General features: G+C 45.9%; 1 protein-coding gene across 1 annotated transcript in view; it reads left to right on the top strand.

Annotated features, from left to right (window-relative positions):
* Positions 1-17,846, top strand: part of LOC109566993 (guanylate cyclase soluble subunit beta-2-like) — a 61,170-nt gene that overhangs the window by 15,232 nt on the left and 28,092 nt on the right. The window contains exons 3-6 of the mRNA XM_019971729.2: positions 336-430; positions 12,372-12,532; positions 16,478-16,577; positions 17,630-17,826. Coding sequence (XP_019827288.2) covers positions 336-430; positions 12,372-12,532; positions 16,478-16,577; positions 17,630-17,826 — 553 coding nt within the window. The remainder of the gene's footprint in view (positions 1-335; positions 431-12,371; positions 12,533-16,477; positions 16,578-17,629; positions 17,827-17,846) is intronic.

The following is a 17,846-nucleotide window of genomic DNA, read 5'->3' as shown; positions in this document are numbered from 1 at the left end:
TGACTGAAGTGACTTAGTGTGAGCACACAAAGATAGTTCACAATAAATCATGATCTAGCAGCCCAGGCCAGAGGGTAAGACCAATGTTCTTGACAGAAGTTGGGGAAACACATCACCTACTGTGAAGGGAGCTACCTTCTGCTCAAGAAGGGAGCTCTTGGCTCAGACCAGGGCCCAGGGAAAGTGTCACTGGAGAGCTGAGACACAAACACACCAATACTTCCCATTCCTTACAATCGGGAATGTTCTTGCTGCATCTTGCCAGGTCGATGGATGTATTCCTGGGGCAGAACTCCAGTCGCTGGGTTTCCATGGCGCTGTGATTTATCTTTCAGAGCTTCTGCAGACGTGCAAGACGCCTTCATGACTTACACGGTGTATGATGACGTCATCACCATTAAGCTCATTCAAGAGGCCTGCAAGGTTCTCGGTAAGTCCAAATAGGGCCTTCTTTGGTTTCTGGTGGACCTAGATTTTGATAGGGACACTGTTCAACCCAGTCCACCCTCCTTTCCTTTCTCCTTCCTTCTCCCCAGCTTGGAGCATACAGTGAGCCAGGGCCTGGAGAGAAAGGAGGGGCAGGTGGCCTCTCCGGCCCCGAGCTCTAGAGGGCTTGCCAGCAGGGAGGCGAGGAAGCCCTCCAGCACTTCCAGCCTCTTTGATAACACCCTTCTTTCAGTCCAAGTTAAGTTTCCCTTACCCATCCTCACAGGCAGCATAGCTTTGGGTCATGCTGGGATGGCATTTAGGAATTATTGCAAGTGGACATGGCAGCATCAGGATTGTTGCCTGGCACCTAAGACCCTGGGGCAGATGTGTTGGGAATGTGGATGAGGCAGGAGCTCAGGGCCTTCAGGCCTATTCCCATGCAACCCCCAGAGGGTCAGGAGGCAGGAATGGTTTCACGATACCTCTGAGGGCCCAGCCAACAGATCTACCATCCTGGGGACCTCTTTCTGAGACGGTTATAGATTAAGGCCAGGAAGGACTGATGCTGAAGCTGAAACTCCAGATACTTTGGCCACCTGATGGGAAGAACTGACTCATTTGAAAAGGCCCTCATGCTAGGAAAGATTGATGGCGGGAGAAGAAGGGGACAATAGAGGATGAGATGATTGGATGGCATCACCGACTCAATGGACATGAGTCTGAATAAGTTTCAGGAGTTAGTGATGGACAAGGAGGCCTGGCATGCTGCAGTCCATGGGGTCGAAAAGAGTCGGACACAACTGAGTGACTGAACTGAACATCAGCATAACCAGCCTAGCAGGAATGCTCAGGAACACACCAGGGCAGCCACTCAACCCACAGGGACAAGGGGCTGCTCTAGAATGCGACAGGAATGTGTAAGTGCCTGTGTCAGATGAGGTGCTGTGTTTATTTCCCCTTCCTTTGAATCTAAGATGAATTCTCTGATCAAAAAAAAAGAAAACAAATGTGCCAGCCCTAACCTCACGCACCTGGATCCAGTAGAAAAGAAGGCTTTCCCCTGGATTTTCACATAGCAATGTGATTGACATCTGCGTCCCTTCTCCTGTCCCTGGTCAACTCCTGGATGCAGAAAACCCTTCTGGGCATTGCACCTGGGAGAAGCCCGGAGTGTCTGCAGAGCCTGAAGGGGACCCGTTGAGGTTTAGGGAGCTGACGTGTGTGACGAGCAGACCCACCCCAGCCAAGGGGCTGCCTCCTCTGGTTCATCAGGCTGTTTGTCTGAGCCAAGCAGGGGCCAGGGGTGCCAGTGAGAACTCGGGGGACGATGGTGATGGGAAGGAGGAAGAATTCGGGGCACCAACTAGTCCAGCCAGATGTCTGTTAGCTCCTAGTCACTTGTCACCTGCACTTCCTGATAGAACTCGATAAGGTTGTTTCTGAGGCTGAAAATAAGGTGCAGGGAGTAAACTGTGCGGTTGATCCTTAGGCTCCTTGAATTTGGGCTCCAGGGAGCACCATCTCCAGACAGCTTCCCAAGCCAGTGCCCCACCTCCCTGGGCAGTGACCCTGTGACAGAGGATGTGGGCGGCCAGCAGGCAGGGCTCCTGCAGCCTCCTGCTGGTGGAGCGACCCCCCACCCTCTCCTTTTTCTAAAGGGGCTCACAGGGAGACTTCCTAGAGAAAAGCTGGCCCAGTACCTCCTGGTCCACACCCAACTCCTACCCTGTCCTGCCTGTTGCGGGGAGTGGGCTCCCAGAACCCTCTGTCATCATACAGCTGATCCCGGGGGTGGGGTGGGGGTTTGTGTGAGGCTTAGGCTGTCGAGAGGCAGGTGGGGTGAGGATTTCCTGCGGGAGTCTGACCCCAGGGCGAGGGCTCTTTACAGGGCTCTGGGCCGCCCCCTGGGCTGGGAGCCCAGAGATCCGGCTGCCAGATTCAACTCCGCTCCTGAACAGCCGCACACCCGCCCTGGGTACCGCCTCTCCGTCTTCTTGTTTAGCACACCTGCCCAAGAGATCTGGGGCGGGGGCTGGGGGGGTTATCTCCTTAACCATGACTTCTTAGGTCTTTTACATATGTGTTTACGATGTTAGAGAAGATGTAGAGATGTAGAAGGGATAGGCTACCCACTCCAGTATTCTTGGGCTTGCCTTGTGGTTCAGCTGGTAAAGAATCCACCTGCAATGTGGGAGACCTGGGTTCAATCCCTGGGTTGGGAAGATCCCCTGGAGAAGGGAAAGGCTACCCACTCCAGGATTCTGGCCTGGAGAATTCCATGGACTATATAGTCCATGGGGTTGCAAAGAGTCAGACATGCCTGAGCAACCTTCACTTTCACTTACGATGTTAAATATCAAAGCTCACAGGTAGATCCCCTCTTATTCAAACACGTACTACCCCACAGACCACATGACCTGCGAAACAGAAACTATTGACTCTTTGCCCTTTCCAGGAAAAGTTTGGTCATCTCATGATCTGGAGAGTGGAGCTGTAAGAAACAGCTATTTTTCAAGATTTTGAAAATCTCTTTTAAATTGAGAACTTCTGTGGACTGAATTGTGTCCACTCTCTAGTTCCTATGTTGAAATCCAAACCCCCATGTGATGGACTTGGAGAGGGGGCCTCTGGGGAGATAATTTAGATGAGGTTATGAGGGTGGGATCCTTATGCTGGGATTAATGTCCTGATAGGAAGAGACACTGAAGAGCTTGTTTTCTGTCTCTTGCCTGTCTGTCTGTCTCTGTCTTTCCCCACCACACACACATAATGTAGAGAGGGATAAGCCAGGAGGAGAGCTCTCACTAGGACCTGCCATACTGGCACCTTGATTTTGAATTTCTAACCTCCAGAACTGAGAAAAATAAATGTCTGTGCAGCTCTAAAACAGCTACAGTACGTTGCTTAGGCAGTCCTAGCAGACCAGTACAGGAATTCTAATTAGTATTTATGTGTCCAGAAAGAACTACTGCATACCTCTAACATCACACCCAGGCTGTTTTGGTGACTGTGTATGGTTGTGGATGCCACTGTGGTGTAGCAGTACTTTTAGCAGAGAGATCCCATCACAGGCCTGCCCCAGTGCACTCACACTTCCAAACCAGCCAAGGCGTTTAGAGGCAGCAACAAGTGTATAGACCAACGTGTAGGCTGACTCACGTTGCCTTCCTACCAAAGGCCAAAGTCTAGCGCTGTGATTTCTCTCCATCTAGCTTTGAAAATCAGAAGGGTATTTTCCTCTTCTTTATCACAGTAACATCTGTCGGCCTATCCCTGAAAGGGTGTATAGGTATGGTGAGTGCATTTTTCAAATAAAAGGTTGGGATTCAAAATTGAGTAAGCACATGCATGAGACTTGGAATCAGGATGACCCTGGGAAGCACAGACCGTGTGGCTTCTATCTCTTCACGTCTATTTATTGATCTATAGGTATATATATATCTGTTCCAGTTCTCAATTTAGTTGTTCAGTTGTGTCCGACTCTTTGCGACCCCATGAAACGCAGCACGCCAGGCCTCCCTGTCCATCACCAACTCCTGCAGTTCACCCAAACCCCTGTCCATCGAGTTGGATGCCATCCAACCATCTCATCCTCTGTCGTCCCCTTCTCCTCCTGCCTTCAATCTTTCCCAGCATCAGTCTTTTCCAATGAGTCAACTCTTGGCATGAGGTGGCCAAAGTACTGGAGTTTCAGCTTTAGCATCATTCCTTCCAAAGAAATTCCAGGACTGATCTCCTTTGGGATGGACTGGTTGGATCTCCTTGTAGTCCAAGGGACTCTCAAGAGTCTTCTCCAAAACCACAGTTCAAAAGCATCAATTCTTTGGTGCTCAGCTTTCTTTGTAGTCCAACTCTCACATCCATACACGACTACTGGAAAAACCATAGCCTTGACTAGATGTACCTTTGTTGGCAAAGTAATGTCTCTGCTTTTTAATATGCTGTCTAGGTTGGTCATAACTTTCCTTCCCAGGAGTAAGCGTTTTTTAATTTCATGGCTGCAATCACCATCTGCAGTGATTTTGGAGCCCCCCAAAATAAAGTCAGCCACTGTTCCCACTGTTTCCCCACATATTTGCCATGAAGTGATGGGACCGGATGACATGATCTTAATTTTCTGAAGTTGAGATTTAAGCCAACTTTTTCACTCTCCTCTTTCACTTTCATCAAGAGGCTCTTTAGTTCTTCTTCACTTTCTGCCATAAGGGTGGTGTCATCTGCATATCTGAGGTTACTGATATTTCTCCTGGCAATCTTGATTCCAGCTTGTGCTTCCTCCAGCCTAGTATTTCTCATGATTTACTCTGCATATAAGTTAAATAAGCAGAGTGACAATATACAGCCTTGACGTACTCCTTTTCCTATTTGGAACCAGTCTGTTGTTCCATGTCCAGTTCTAACTGTTGCTTCCTGACCTGCATACAGGTTTTTCATGAGGCAGGTCAGGTGGTCTGGTATTCCCATCTCTTTCAGAATTTTCTACAGTTTATTGTGATCAACACAAAAGCTTTGGCATAGTCAATAAAGCAGAAATAGATGTTTTTCTGGAACTCTCTTGCTTTTTCGATGATCCAGCGGATGTTGGCTATTTGATCTCTGGTTCCTCTGCCTTTTCTAAAACCAGCTTGAACATCTGGAAGTTCACGGTTCACGTATTGCTGAAGCCTAGCTTGGAGAATTTTGACCATTACTTTAGTAAAGTGTGTGAGATGAGTGCAATTGTGTGGTAGTTTGAGCATTCTTTGGCATTGCCTTTCTTTGGGTTTGGAATGAAAACTGACCTTTTCCAGTCCTGTCGCCACTGGTTAGTTTCCCAAAATTATTGGCATATTGAGTGCAGCACTTTCACAGCATCATCTTTCAGGATTTGAAATAGCTCAACTGGAATTCCATCACCTCCACTAGCTTTGTTTGTAGTGATGCTTTCTAAGGCCCACTTGACTTCACATTCCAGGATGTCTGGCTCTAGGTGAGTGTGAGTGATCACGCCATTGTGATTATCTGGGTTGTGAAGATCTTTTTTGTACAGTTCTTCTGTGTATTCTTGCCACCTCTTCTTAATATCTTCTGCTTCTGTTAGGTCCATACCATTTCTGTCCTTTATTGAGCCCATCTTTGCATGAAATGTTCCCTTGGTATCTCTCATTTTTTTGAAGAGATCTCTAGTCTTTCCCATTCTGTTGTTTTCCTCTATTTCTTTGCACTGATTGCTGAGGAAGGCTTTCTTATCTCTCCTTGCTATTCTTTGAAACTCTGCATTCACATGGGTATATCTTTCCTTTTCTCCTTTGCTTTTCACTTCCCTTCTTTTCACAGCTATTTGTAAGGCCTCCTCAGACATCCATTTTGCTTTTTTGCATTTCTTTATCTTGGGGATGGTCTTGATTCCTGTCTCCTGTACAGTATCGGTATAGCTATCAATATACCAATATAGATTCAGATATTGGGGCTTCCAGTGGGTCAGCTGGTAAAGAACCTGCCTGCCAGTGCAGGAGATGCAAGAGACACGGGTTAGATCCCCTGGTGAAGGAAATGGCAACCCCCTCCAGTATTCTTGCCTGGAAAATTCCATTGACAGAGGAGCTCATGGGGTCACAAGGAGTCAGACATGACTGAATGTGCATGCACACACCCACCATAGGTGTATATAAATAGTACCCACCTATTGGGTGGGTACAAGGTCTTTAGAAAAGCCTTTGGAATCAGATAGATCTGGGTGAATGTCTTGGCTGTCTGTCTGTCTGTCTATCTTCCATAAATCAGAGAGAGCAAGGCCCTGATGGAGGAGAGAAGTCTGCAGGAAGGGCATTTCATTGTTTAACAAAAGACAATGGTCAATGGAGACAAACTCTTTCCTTAGACAAAGGATAAGCGCATGCTCGGTTACGAAGTGCTAGTTAGTACTTTGCCTTCCACACGGGCTCCAGAATGCCATTTCTCTACCTTTAAGCAATTGTTGGGACTTTTCCAGGCCACTCTGCCACTGCATAGCTCTGCGCTTTCTAATTAGCATAATTCAGGGAGGCACCAGATGGCAGGTTGAGCCTTGCATAAGAATTGCTCTGTGTATGAATAAGCGCCTACTTAGCGTGTAAGTGGGTTATTAGTGATCTGAAGTGACAAAATTCAAAACAACACACCACAGCCATTTGGCACAGCTGTGCCCGTCTAGACTTCGCCCGCTAAGAAACCAGCAGTAAAACGCATTTCAACAGTTAGCCATCAGCAAGTGCCAGCAAGCCTTCTCTGCACCTAGCTCTTTAAAAAGAGGAACAACATAACATTTTACAAGGTCCTGAAATCAGGCCTTATCATTTGATCTTTACTGTGACTCTCTCAGGTGGAATAAACAGCCCAGATCCTGCAACCAACCAAAAATGCAGATACAACTCAGGTGTCCTGACGCCCAGGCCAGCACTGCAGCCCATGGGCGGGAGGAGCAGTGGACAGGGTGGGCACGAGATTGCTTGCTTTTTTTTTTTTTTAACAATATCTATTTTTATTTATTTGGTTGTGCTGGGTCTCAGTTGTGACATGTGGGATCTAGTTCCCTGACCTGGGATGGAACCCGGGCTCCTGCATTGAGAGCGCCGAGTCTTAACCGCTGGACCACCAGGCGCGTTCCTGGCAAGGTCTTTGGAACTGGTCAGCCCTGGGTGCGCTCCCTGGCTGCATCATCCCTAACAGGGTAACAAGGGGCAAATTCCTCGTCGGTAAACATTGCTGGCACCTACAGCACCTACATCGGGTGGTTATCCGAAAGATGAAGTTCGATCATGTGAGCCAAGTGCCCTCCACTCAGCAAAGCAGGCACCTCCCTCCTGAGCCCAACCAGTAGACCCCTTGCTGGGCAGACTTCTATGCTCCAAAGCTCACCAGGAAGCAGGCAGCTCACACCAGGTGTGAGCGACGCGGCACCTTGGCTGTAGATGGTCTCCCACCGGAGCTGCCTGCATCCATTTCCCAGTTCTTTTTTTTTTTTCTACTACCTGATAAACATATTGCTATACCAGGAATCAACCCCCGCAACTGAGAATCTGTTTCCTCCTTGTGGAGCTTCCCTGCTGGCTCAGACAGTAAAGGATCTGCCTGAAAGCAGGAGACTAGGGTTTGATCTCTGGGTTGGGAAGATCTCCTGGAGGAGGGCATGGCAACCCACTCCACTATTGTTGCCTGGAGAATCCCCATGGACAGAGGAGCCTGGTGGGCTACAGTCCATGGGGTTGCAAAGAGTGGGACATGATTGAGTGACTAACACTTTCACTTTTCCTCCTTATAACCTATGGTACCAACATGGAGAGCTGTTCCTTTTTTTCTTTTTTGCCTTCTATTTTTTGGTTTGTGGCATGTGAGATCTTAGTCCCCCCACCAGGGATGGAAACCTGTGCCCCACCCGTTGGAGTCATAACCACCTGGACCAGCAGGGCAGTCCCCTTCTCCCTTTCTTAAAGGCCTCTGCCTCCTCACAGAAGATTTTCCCATCTGTCATCTCATGCCTGGTTGAAGTAATATTGTTGAGAAGAAGGGTGCTCTAAAAGAATGGTTCTTTCCAGGTATCTGAAGCTTATTCCTTTGGATACCCAAGCTTTGAGGGGGAAAAGACCCGTTTACAAAGGAAAAATCTCAAAAATGCGTGGCCGTCCCTCCCCTGTCTTGTGGAAGAGCACGTGCTTTTCTGGGTGCCTCGGGTGGGTCCCCATGAGGAGCAGCTCTTGTCACTTGTTTCTGGGTGACGGGAGGCGGGCAGAGGCTGTGGGCAGGGCAGCCTGGAGAGGGCCCTTTGCCAGAGAAGGCCCAGGGCAGGTGGCAGCGGCTCTGGGGCCCCGCTGGGCCTTAGCAGGTGTCCCCTCCCACCACCCGCCCTGCTCAGCTACCTCTGCTTTTTCCAGTCCCTTGAGCTGTCGCCCAGCAAGCAGTAAACATTTCCTGGTGATGCTGAAGAGCCAAGCTTGTTAAGTCAGAAAGTTTGAGCTTATACATCATTCCAACTGAAAAGCTTCCCAGAAGGCCCTACAGCTCTCTCTCTCCTGGGAAGCCAAGCACAGACACTCAGTGACTGTTATTTTCCTGCCATCAAAGAACCCTTCTATTTAAAAAAAAACAAAACAAAACACTTTTTAATAGAATTTTTCATACCCACACACACAAATCAAGAGACTTGCACACCGAAGCCCACATCCCCTTCACCCAGCTTCAATCAGTATTCATGTTTTGCCAATCTCGTTTCTTCTCTGTGGTTCTTCCACCTTTATTTCTGGTTTTGTTTTTGCTGGAAAATCTTCAAGCAAATCTCAGGTTTCCCGTAATTGTACCCGTAAATATTTCAGTATGAATCTCTAACAAGATAAAGGCATTTTAAGGCATAATCATAATGCCCTGATTCTACCTAGCAAAATTCTGAATGTTCCAGAGACCCGGGAGCCAGCTGTACCTCAGCTGGTGGTGGAGAACTGTGGTCTTCTGATGTTAGATTTCCTAAGGTTTTTTCAGGACAATCAGTGAAACCTTTTTACTTTGACGTGATTTCAAACTCACAGAAGGATTGTAAGAATAGTACAAAGAATTGCCGTACGCTGTTCATCCATATTCCCAAAATGTTAACATTTTACCACGTTGGCTCTATCCTTCTCTCTATATCTATATTTTTTTCCTGAATCGTTGGTATGTTAAGAAAATGATGTCTCTTTACTCCAAAAGTGCTCTTATGTAACCAGTTCAGTTCAGGAAATGAATGCTGCTATGGTGCTATTGTCTAAACTACAGACTTGATTGAGATTTTCTCAGCTTTCCCAGTAATGTCCTGTAGGACAAAAGAACACCCTGGATCAAGTTGGTTGTCACATTTCTGTGACTTTTGTAGTTTGGAACAGTCCCTGAGTCTTTGTGTTTTATAACGTTGACATCTTCAGAAAGTTCTAGTCAGCTATTTTTTAAAATTTTTTTATGTAGACCGTTTTTTTAAAAGTCTTTTTTGATTTTGTTACAATATTGCTTCTGTTTTTTGAGTTTTTTTTTTTTGTTCTGTTTTTGGCCACGAGGCATGCGGGAGTTAGTTCCCTGACCGGGGATTGAACAGGCACACCTGCACTGGAAGGCAAGATCTTAACCACAGGACTGCCAGGGAAGTCCCCTTGGCCAGCTATGTTGTAGCATGCCCCTCAGCTCAGGATTATCTGCTGTCTTCTCGTGATTCAGTTCAGGCTACACTTTCTTGGCAGGAAGACCAGAGGGTTATGCTTTGGCCTTCCCAGTTCATCACAGGAGACATCTTATGCCTATTTGTCCCCTTAGTGGTGCTAATTTGATTGCTTGGTTTACATGGAATCTGCCACGTTTCTCTGCTGTAAAGTGATTATTTTTCCCCCTTTGAAATTAGTATCTTGTGAGAGATACTTTCAGACTATGTCTATATCTTGTTGCTTCTTAAACTCTCCCTTCCCTAATTTTAGTATTCACTGGTGATTCTTATTTGAATCAATCCTTATAATGCTGTCAAATGGTGATTTTTTTTCCTAAGCATATCATTCCTTTTAATTAATTAGTTGAATTTCTACTATCAGGAAGAATTTTCCCTATCTATACCAGTGTGAACTCTTTACTCTTATTTTTTTTAATAGGCTATAATCTTATATTTTTGTTATTCTAATGCTCAAATTCTCTATATCTATCTGAAGCTGGGATGGGTTCTGTGGTCTTCTTAGGTAGCTTTCCTGATCTACACCACAGGCTTCCTTCTACTCTTCTTTCTCGTAGAAAGAGAAACCTGGTTCCCATCATTTCCCACATATTTACTTATAGGTTTAATCCTTGGGCATTCAGAAAGTCATTTCAGATTTGCTGACTCACATTGCTGTGGGAAGGAAGCCTACTCACTATAGTCAAATATTTATTTAAAGTTCGTTTGTCTTTAACCTAAAGGACAGAGTCGAAATCCTATGTTCAGAGTTCAATATTTTTTTGCTGCCGGGGCTATTTGGTTGCTCCCTGGGTTATTAGGTTCTTCAGAACTATTCTGTTGAAATGCTGTTTTGTTCATTTGTTTCTGTTTGTATTCCAACTTAGAGTTTTCTCTATCCTTATTTATTTCTTCAAGTGTAAGAATCATTAACATGATGCCCCAAACCAGAACTGTGCAAAAATTTTGCTCAGAGAAGTGCCCCTCCCTATGCACGCACACTCAACGATTGTTCTATTTCCACCCATTCCCAGCACCCTGTAAGTCAGGGATCCCCAGCCTCTGGGATCTAATCCCGGATGATCTGAGGTGGAGCTGATGTAATAGTAACAGAAACAAAGTGCACAATAAATGTGCTAGTTCAGTTCAGTCACTCAGCCATGTCCGACTCTTTGCAACCCCATGAACCGGAGCAAGCCAGGCTTCCCTGTCCCTCACCAACTCCCAGAGTCCACCCAAACCCATGTCCATCGAGTTGGTGATGCCATCCACCATCTCATCCTCTGTTTTCCCCTTCTCCTCCTGCCTTCAATCTTTCCCAGCATCAGGGTCTTTTCAAATGTGCTTGAACAAACCTGAAATCATCCCCCTCCTTCCTGGTCTGCAGAAACATTGTCTTCTATGAAACTGGTCCCTGGTGCCTAAAAGTTTGGGGATGGAGGAGCCTGGAGGGCTGCAGTCCATGGGGTTGCTGAGGGTCGGACATGACTGAGCGACCTCCCTTTCACTTTTCACTTTCATGCATTGGAGAAGGAAATGGCAACCCACTCCAGTGTTCTTGCCTGGAGAATCCCAGGGACGGGGGAGCCTGGTGGGCTTCCGTCTATGGGGTCACACAGAGTCGGACACGACTGAAGTGACTTAGCAGCAGCAGCAGCAGCTATAGGGAACCAATCTCAGTAGTTTCTGGTGTTTATCTTTGCACAAATAAGCAGATAGATGCGTATTTCCTTATTGCCCCTTATTTGCTACACAGAAGACAGAATACTAAGCATGTTTTAGACTCTCCTATACACTGTCAAAAAATACGCTAAGGCATCTACGACTTGTGTTTAGTTGTTTCTTACATTTTCTTGTCATTTCCTACATATTCCTGATGTCCCATGACTTAGAAAACTCGGGGAATCCTAAATTCACTGAAGGGAAACTGTTTAACTACACAACGCAGGGGTTGGTTTTGAAAAGTGACCTTTGTCTTCTCCTTGACAAGCATTCTCAACTACAATCCTAGAGAAAGCTCCAAGCTCAGCAGGGATGGGAAAGACCACACCCAAACCCTAGATGCTTGCTCAAGAAACAGTCAGAGGTCCTTTCCTATGAACAGAGTGGGATGGCCTGAAACAGAATAACCAGTGTCTGGAACAGCAACTTCATGGATTTTTGTATCTTTATAGAACCTGAGAGCCAAGCAGACAGTGTTTCTGTCCAAGGCTGCCACTGCCACTTTTTTTTTAACTTTTAAAAAATATATAGATTTATTTATTTTAATTGGAGGCTAACTACTTTACAATATTGTAGTGGTTTTGCCATACATTGACTTGAATCCGCCACAGGTGTACATGTGTTCCCCATCCTGAGCCCCGTTCCCACCTCCCTCCCCATCCCCTCCCTCTGGGTCATCCCAGTGCACCAGCCCCGAGCACACTACCACTTTAAGACCCAACTTGCAAACAGCCCAGCCCTCCTGACAGAGGTCCTCAGGATGGGGAGGCCTCTGGGGTTGTTTTCCCAGCAGGTGACAGGATGCACCTGCTCAGAGCTTCAGCCTAGGGGGCCCACAACATAGCTGTTTTTTTCTCACCTTGAACAAGCTAGATTTATTAATAGCAGGAAAGGAGGGGTGGAAGGAGGAAAGAGGAAGGAACAATTCCACATGTGTCCATGAACTTTTCAAAAGTTCTCTTCCCAGGGGCTCATCACCTTTGGAAAAGACACGCGTGCAATTTAGTATTTCACCTGGCTGGGGCTTGTATTTTGGGTTCCACAGGGGTCTCCATGGAAGCCATTCTGAAACTCTTTGGGGAATACTTCTTTAAATTCTGCAAAATGTCTGGCTATGACCGAATGTTACGGACACTGGGAGGAAACCTCACAGAGTTTATTGAAAACCTAGATGCCCTCCACAGCTACCTGGCGCACTCCTATCAGGTAAGCCCATCTGGGTCAGAGCTCAGTGGCCCTGAGAGGAAGCAGGTGCTTCTAGCAGTCCTGGGTCATCTCGCCACCTCCCCTAAGAGGCTGCAGTTGCCAGGGGCTTGTGGAATCCTTGGTACATGACATCAGTCGGTTGAGTTTTCTGGGGGGACAGATGGAAAATGAAAACTTGTTGGCTACTTTTATAAACTGGCTGCAGTGAGCAAAGAAGGGCAAGCTGGAGAGGTCGACTTTGTGCTGGTAGCTGCTGGGGGTTTGACATTAAGTCCAGAAGATTTAAAGATTGATCACAACGGGAACAAAGACTGGGAACCAGTCAGGTTTCAGGGGATTTGCAAAATCTCTTCTCAGGTTTCCTGGCCTGGAAGGAGCTGATAAATAACTTGTGCAGCCAGATTCATTTATTCATGTATTAGATGCAATGTCTTAACAGGGCCAAGAGCCGGAATCGGATACCACCCAACTCTGATTAACCCATGGCATGACTGCCTGAGGTGCTAAACTGATTTCCCTACTGGGATCTGTCCTGCTGGAGTTCAGTTCCTGGTTTTCCTGTTTGTAGGCATCGGTGGAAATTTAAATGGCCAGGCTCACTTTTCCTTTTTTTAAAAAAGAAAATAATGTATTAAAGAAGCAAAGTGGCATTTGCATATGTCATAATAATAGCTTATTATTTTATATACAAAGAGTTGATATTTGTTTTTAGGGCCCTTTGCAGTTTGCTAAGCTTTTTCTTCACCATTTCTATATTGAATGCTCAGACTACTCTTGAGGGAGTTCCCAGATGGCTCGGTGGTACAGAATCCACCTGCAGTGCAGGAGATGAGGGTTTGATCCCCAGGTCGAGAAGATCCCCTGGAGAAGGAAATGGCAAGTCATTCCAACATTCTGTCTGAGAAATCCCATGGACAGAGGAGCCTGCTGGGCTAGTCCATGGGGTCGCAAAAGAGTCAGACATGACTTAGCGACTAAACAATAATGCGAGAAGCAATAGACTAGAACTTCTCTGGTGTCAGTGAGGACATTTTGCACATAATGAGATAAATGAAATATATAAATGTTATATGAGCTGAAATAAAATGTATGCAGTGGTGTCTGATAGATTTCCAGGGAAAAGATTATAGATTATCTCTTTAGGCAAAAATACAATAAGATAAAGCTGACTTTTTCTTTATGTCTATCTCTAGTAATTTGGTAGAATCTTGAGGTTTATATTTTTGGTTTTAACGGTGCCATTAATCTTGTTATTTTTTAGTTGACTTTCATTTGAGCGCCAATTATGAGACAGATGTTGGGCTAAGTAGTGTATAAACATTGAATTATCCTCTTACCCCTAAGATTCAGTTCAGTTTAGTCGCTCAGTCGCGTCCGACTCTTTGCGACCCCATGAATCGCAGCATGCCAGGCCTCTCTGTCCATCACCAACTCCTGGAGTTCACCCAGACGCATGTCCATTGAGTCAGTGATGCCATCCAGCCATCTCATCCTCTGCCATCCCCTTCTCCTCCTGCCCCCAATCTCTCCCAGCATCAGAGTCTTTTCCAATGAGTCAACTCTTCACATGATGTGGCCAAGGATTAGGCCCTCTTATTTTTCCCATTATACAGATGAAAAAACTGAGGTCCAGAAAGGCAAAGTAACTGTCCCAAATCACCCAGGTTGTGGGGGCTGAGTCAGGACGCATCCCCAGGTGTGTCTGTCTCCAAAAACCATGTTCTGGTTGGCTTCTCAGTATTTTCCCATTGCCCTGATTCTCCACTTTTATAAAACCACATTTCAAGTAAAATATAAAAGCACAATCTTAATATTTAGAGAGTTGGAGACATGACCGGAAGGATTAAAACACCAGCTTCAAGAACTGTGTCTAGGAAGTAGCTGAGGCTTGGGTGCAAAGTGAGGGTAGAAATGCTAGAAAAAGCTTGTGTTTCATTTCAGCCCTTTTGTATTCTATTATTATTGTTATTTCTCACTAGGTAGGATTTGGATATAATTTTTTAAAGTAACTTTTTCCTGTTTTATCATTTTTTTACATTGCACTGCCTCCAATCTTCTTCAGATTACTCAAATGTAAGCATGCCCATCCATACTCTATGTACATGCTTTTGGAAAGATAGATATTCAGGGGGAAACCCTCATTTTAACCAGCACCCCCTCTTTACCTCCTTCTGACTCTCTCACTCCCACCCTCCACTACCACCACCACTGTGGAAGAGAGCAAAAATCTCAGAAGGAACCCACTTCCTTAATCTCTTCCCTCACTCAGGCCAAAAGCTGTGAACCTGGGTACTGAGCTGCTTACTACCCAAGCGAGCAAGAAAAGAGCTTCTCTCAGGGATTCCCCTAGACATCCCCGCCCCCCCAAAAAACCCCCAAATTTTCACACATCCTTAGGGATTATCCTGACATCCTGGACCATCTATCATGAGATGGTACATACTTGGATGTCAACATTTATTCCCAGAGTGAGATGGTCTCTTCAGATGTAGCCTTGATTTTTCAGATGTGCAACACTGCAGCACAGATGGCCTTATGTTTCCAGAGCAAGAGATGAACTTTATCCACTTGCCAATTCCTCCAAGCTCCTGATCATTCAGACTGAAGATTCTCATGGTCACTTGGTCACAGGCCAAGCACGCCTTGGAGTATGGATAGAAGCAGCATGGCATGGTGGAAAGACTCATTTGGGGGTCAAGAATGTTCTACAGTGAATCTGGCCTTAACCTCCCTGAGCCTCAATTTCCTCCTCTTTACACTTGGCTTCCCTGGTCCCTCAGTGGTAAAGAATCCTTCTGCCAATGCAGGAGACATGGCTTCAAACCCTGGGTCGGGAAGATCCCCTGGAGAAGGAAGAGGCAACCCACTCCAGTATTCTGGCCTGGAGAATCCCACAGACAGAGGAGCCTGGCAGGCTACAGTCCAGGGGGTCACAAAAGAGTTGTGCATGCCTTAGTGATTAAACAACAGCAGCAATAATACTTGCATATAGAGTTGGTTAGGTGATTAGGTATAATATAAAATTCCCGACTTTAAGGGGCTGAAAAATCGTGGGTGTTTTTTTTCTGGGGTGGGCAAGGCTTTATTGGAGCCGCTACTGCAGCAGGGGAGGAGGGCACGGCAACTCACTCCAGTATTCTTGTCTGGAGAATCCCAGGGACAGAGGAGCCTGGCGGGCTACAGTCCATAGGATCTCCCAGAGTCAGACACAACTGAGCTTATTAACACTGAAGCAGTGGGGAGCAAGAGCAAATAACAGGTTCCCTTGCATGCCTACTCCCCAAAGAGAGCAAAGCTTGTTCCTCATATGGGGTGAGGGTAGGGTGTGTGTCCAGGGGTCGAGCTTGGGGGGCTGGCTTAGGCATTTTGCCCACCCCTCTGGTGGTGTTGAGTGCAGAGGCATGCTCAGGACCCTGCTTTTGCTCCTGACACCCAGTTTTTGCTCCTGGCTCTTCAGAAGTGGCAGTAGGGGATTTCTGGTCTCTGTATCTTTTGTCCAGAATTTGCCCCAACCGCTTGCATGCACATGGTTATTTTTAACCCCATACAATTTCTTTGTATTTTGTTGCTCGAGAAGTGGTGTGTATAGGTGTAAGCATTGTAGCAACTGGAGCAAAGGGTCCCAGCTTGTCTCATTCCCCTGGAGAGACTCTACACCCTTGTTCTTAAGGGGTATGGGGATGGAGGTCTTTTCTTATGGAACTTCTTCCTGCTAGATAAGGGTCAAAGACCCGAGCCTATCCTAGAGGTGTAGAAAGTTCCTCCCTGACTGTTCTAAGGACCTGTAGGGACCTAGGCCACTCTCCACTGGATGTGATTGGAAGGGGTTTGGGGATACAGTTCTATGTGACATGATAAGTAGGTACTGTTGCTTCACAAAGTCTTAAGACCATAGTTTAGATAACCTGTATCCACCGGGAAAAATGTGCTGTGTCTTTTAAACAGGAGATGAATGCACCATCCTTTCGTGTGGAGAGAGGGGCAGAGGGGAAGATGCTTCTCCATTACTACTCTGATAGAAGCGGTCTGTGCCACATTGTACCAGGTATGGCGGTGGCTTAACCAGACCCAGAGCTGTGAGGTCTATGGAGTAAGGATGTCTTTCCCCATAGATTCCCCAGGATGAGTAAGAGTCGGCTGTGGGTAGGAAGTTCAAGTCCCATCTCTTTCGTAGCCTGACTTTTTGCTATCGTGACCATAACTCCCAAAGTTGAGCCTTAAAATAAGTTTGCAAGTACCAGATGAAGGGATGATTTTCGTTTCAGCATTTTCATCATGGGAGTTTTCACATAATTGTGATAACCGTGCATATTATTTTGTATCCTTTTGTTATATTCAGTATTATAGAAAAGGGATCCTTTCAAATTTTCAGTCTTTATTGTTTTTCAAGATTTTTTTTTTTTTTTTTGCTGTGGATCATTTTTAAAGTCTTTATTGAATTTGTTACAATATTGCTCCTGTTTTATGTTTTGGTTTTTTGGCCAAGAGGCATCTTAGCTCCCAGACCAGTGATCAAACCCACACCCCCTGCATTGGAAGGGAAAGTCTTAACCACTGGGACCTCCAGGGAAGCTCCTCACAGAGTCTTTAAAGCCACGTCTTCAATGGCTGAATCATATTCTATATCATAATTAATAGTCACCTATTGTTGAATTTTCAGTGGATTCTACTCTTTTGCTATTGCAAACAGTGCTGAAATGAACATCTTCATGCATGCTTTTCTGATGTTTTATATTAAAACCCTGGGATAGATTCCCAGAGGAACACTTTAAAAAACATGATCGTTAATACTTTTATAGTTGACTTTTTCTTACATTTTCTCTAGTTTATTTAATGAGTTGCATGCCTTCCTGGAAAAAACAAACCAATGAATAGATGCCAAACTAGAAATTAGAGTGGTGGGAATATATTTAGTACCTAGTTATAGAAATCGCCACCTTTAAGTTATTATTTTTAGTTTATTAATCTGTCATGTGCTGCCTGCTTTGACACAGGGCCTAAGCTTGGTGGACTCGGGAATATTTATCAAAAGTTGTATAACTTGATTTGCTTTAAGATTTTGCCTTCTGCCATCCCTCACCTGCCCTTCTGCTGCAGGGATCATTGAAGCTGTGGCCAAGGACTTCTTCGACACTGACGTGACCATGGACATCCTTGATGTGAATCAGGAGGAGGAGAGGATGGGGAAGAAGGAGCACGTAGTGTTTCTGATTGTGCAAAAGTCCCACGGACAGATGAGAAGGGTAAAGCCAAAGGGATCACAAGACAGTCAGGACAGCCAGAGAGACCGAGAGGTACTGGGTGTGCTGTGTTT

The sequence above is a fragment of the Bos indicus genome, chromosome 12 (assembly GCF_029378745.1).
Source record: "Bos indicus isolate NIAB-ARS_2022 breed Sahiwal x Tharparkar chromosome 12, NIAB-ARS_B.indTharparkar_mat_pri_1.0, whole genome shotgun sequence".
In the NCBI taxonomy this organism is placed as follows: Eukaryota; Metazoa; Chordata; class Mammalia; order Artiodactyla; family Bovidae; genus Bos; species Bos indicus.
This window is presented reverse-complemented; position numbering and strand designations above follow the sequence as displayed.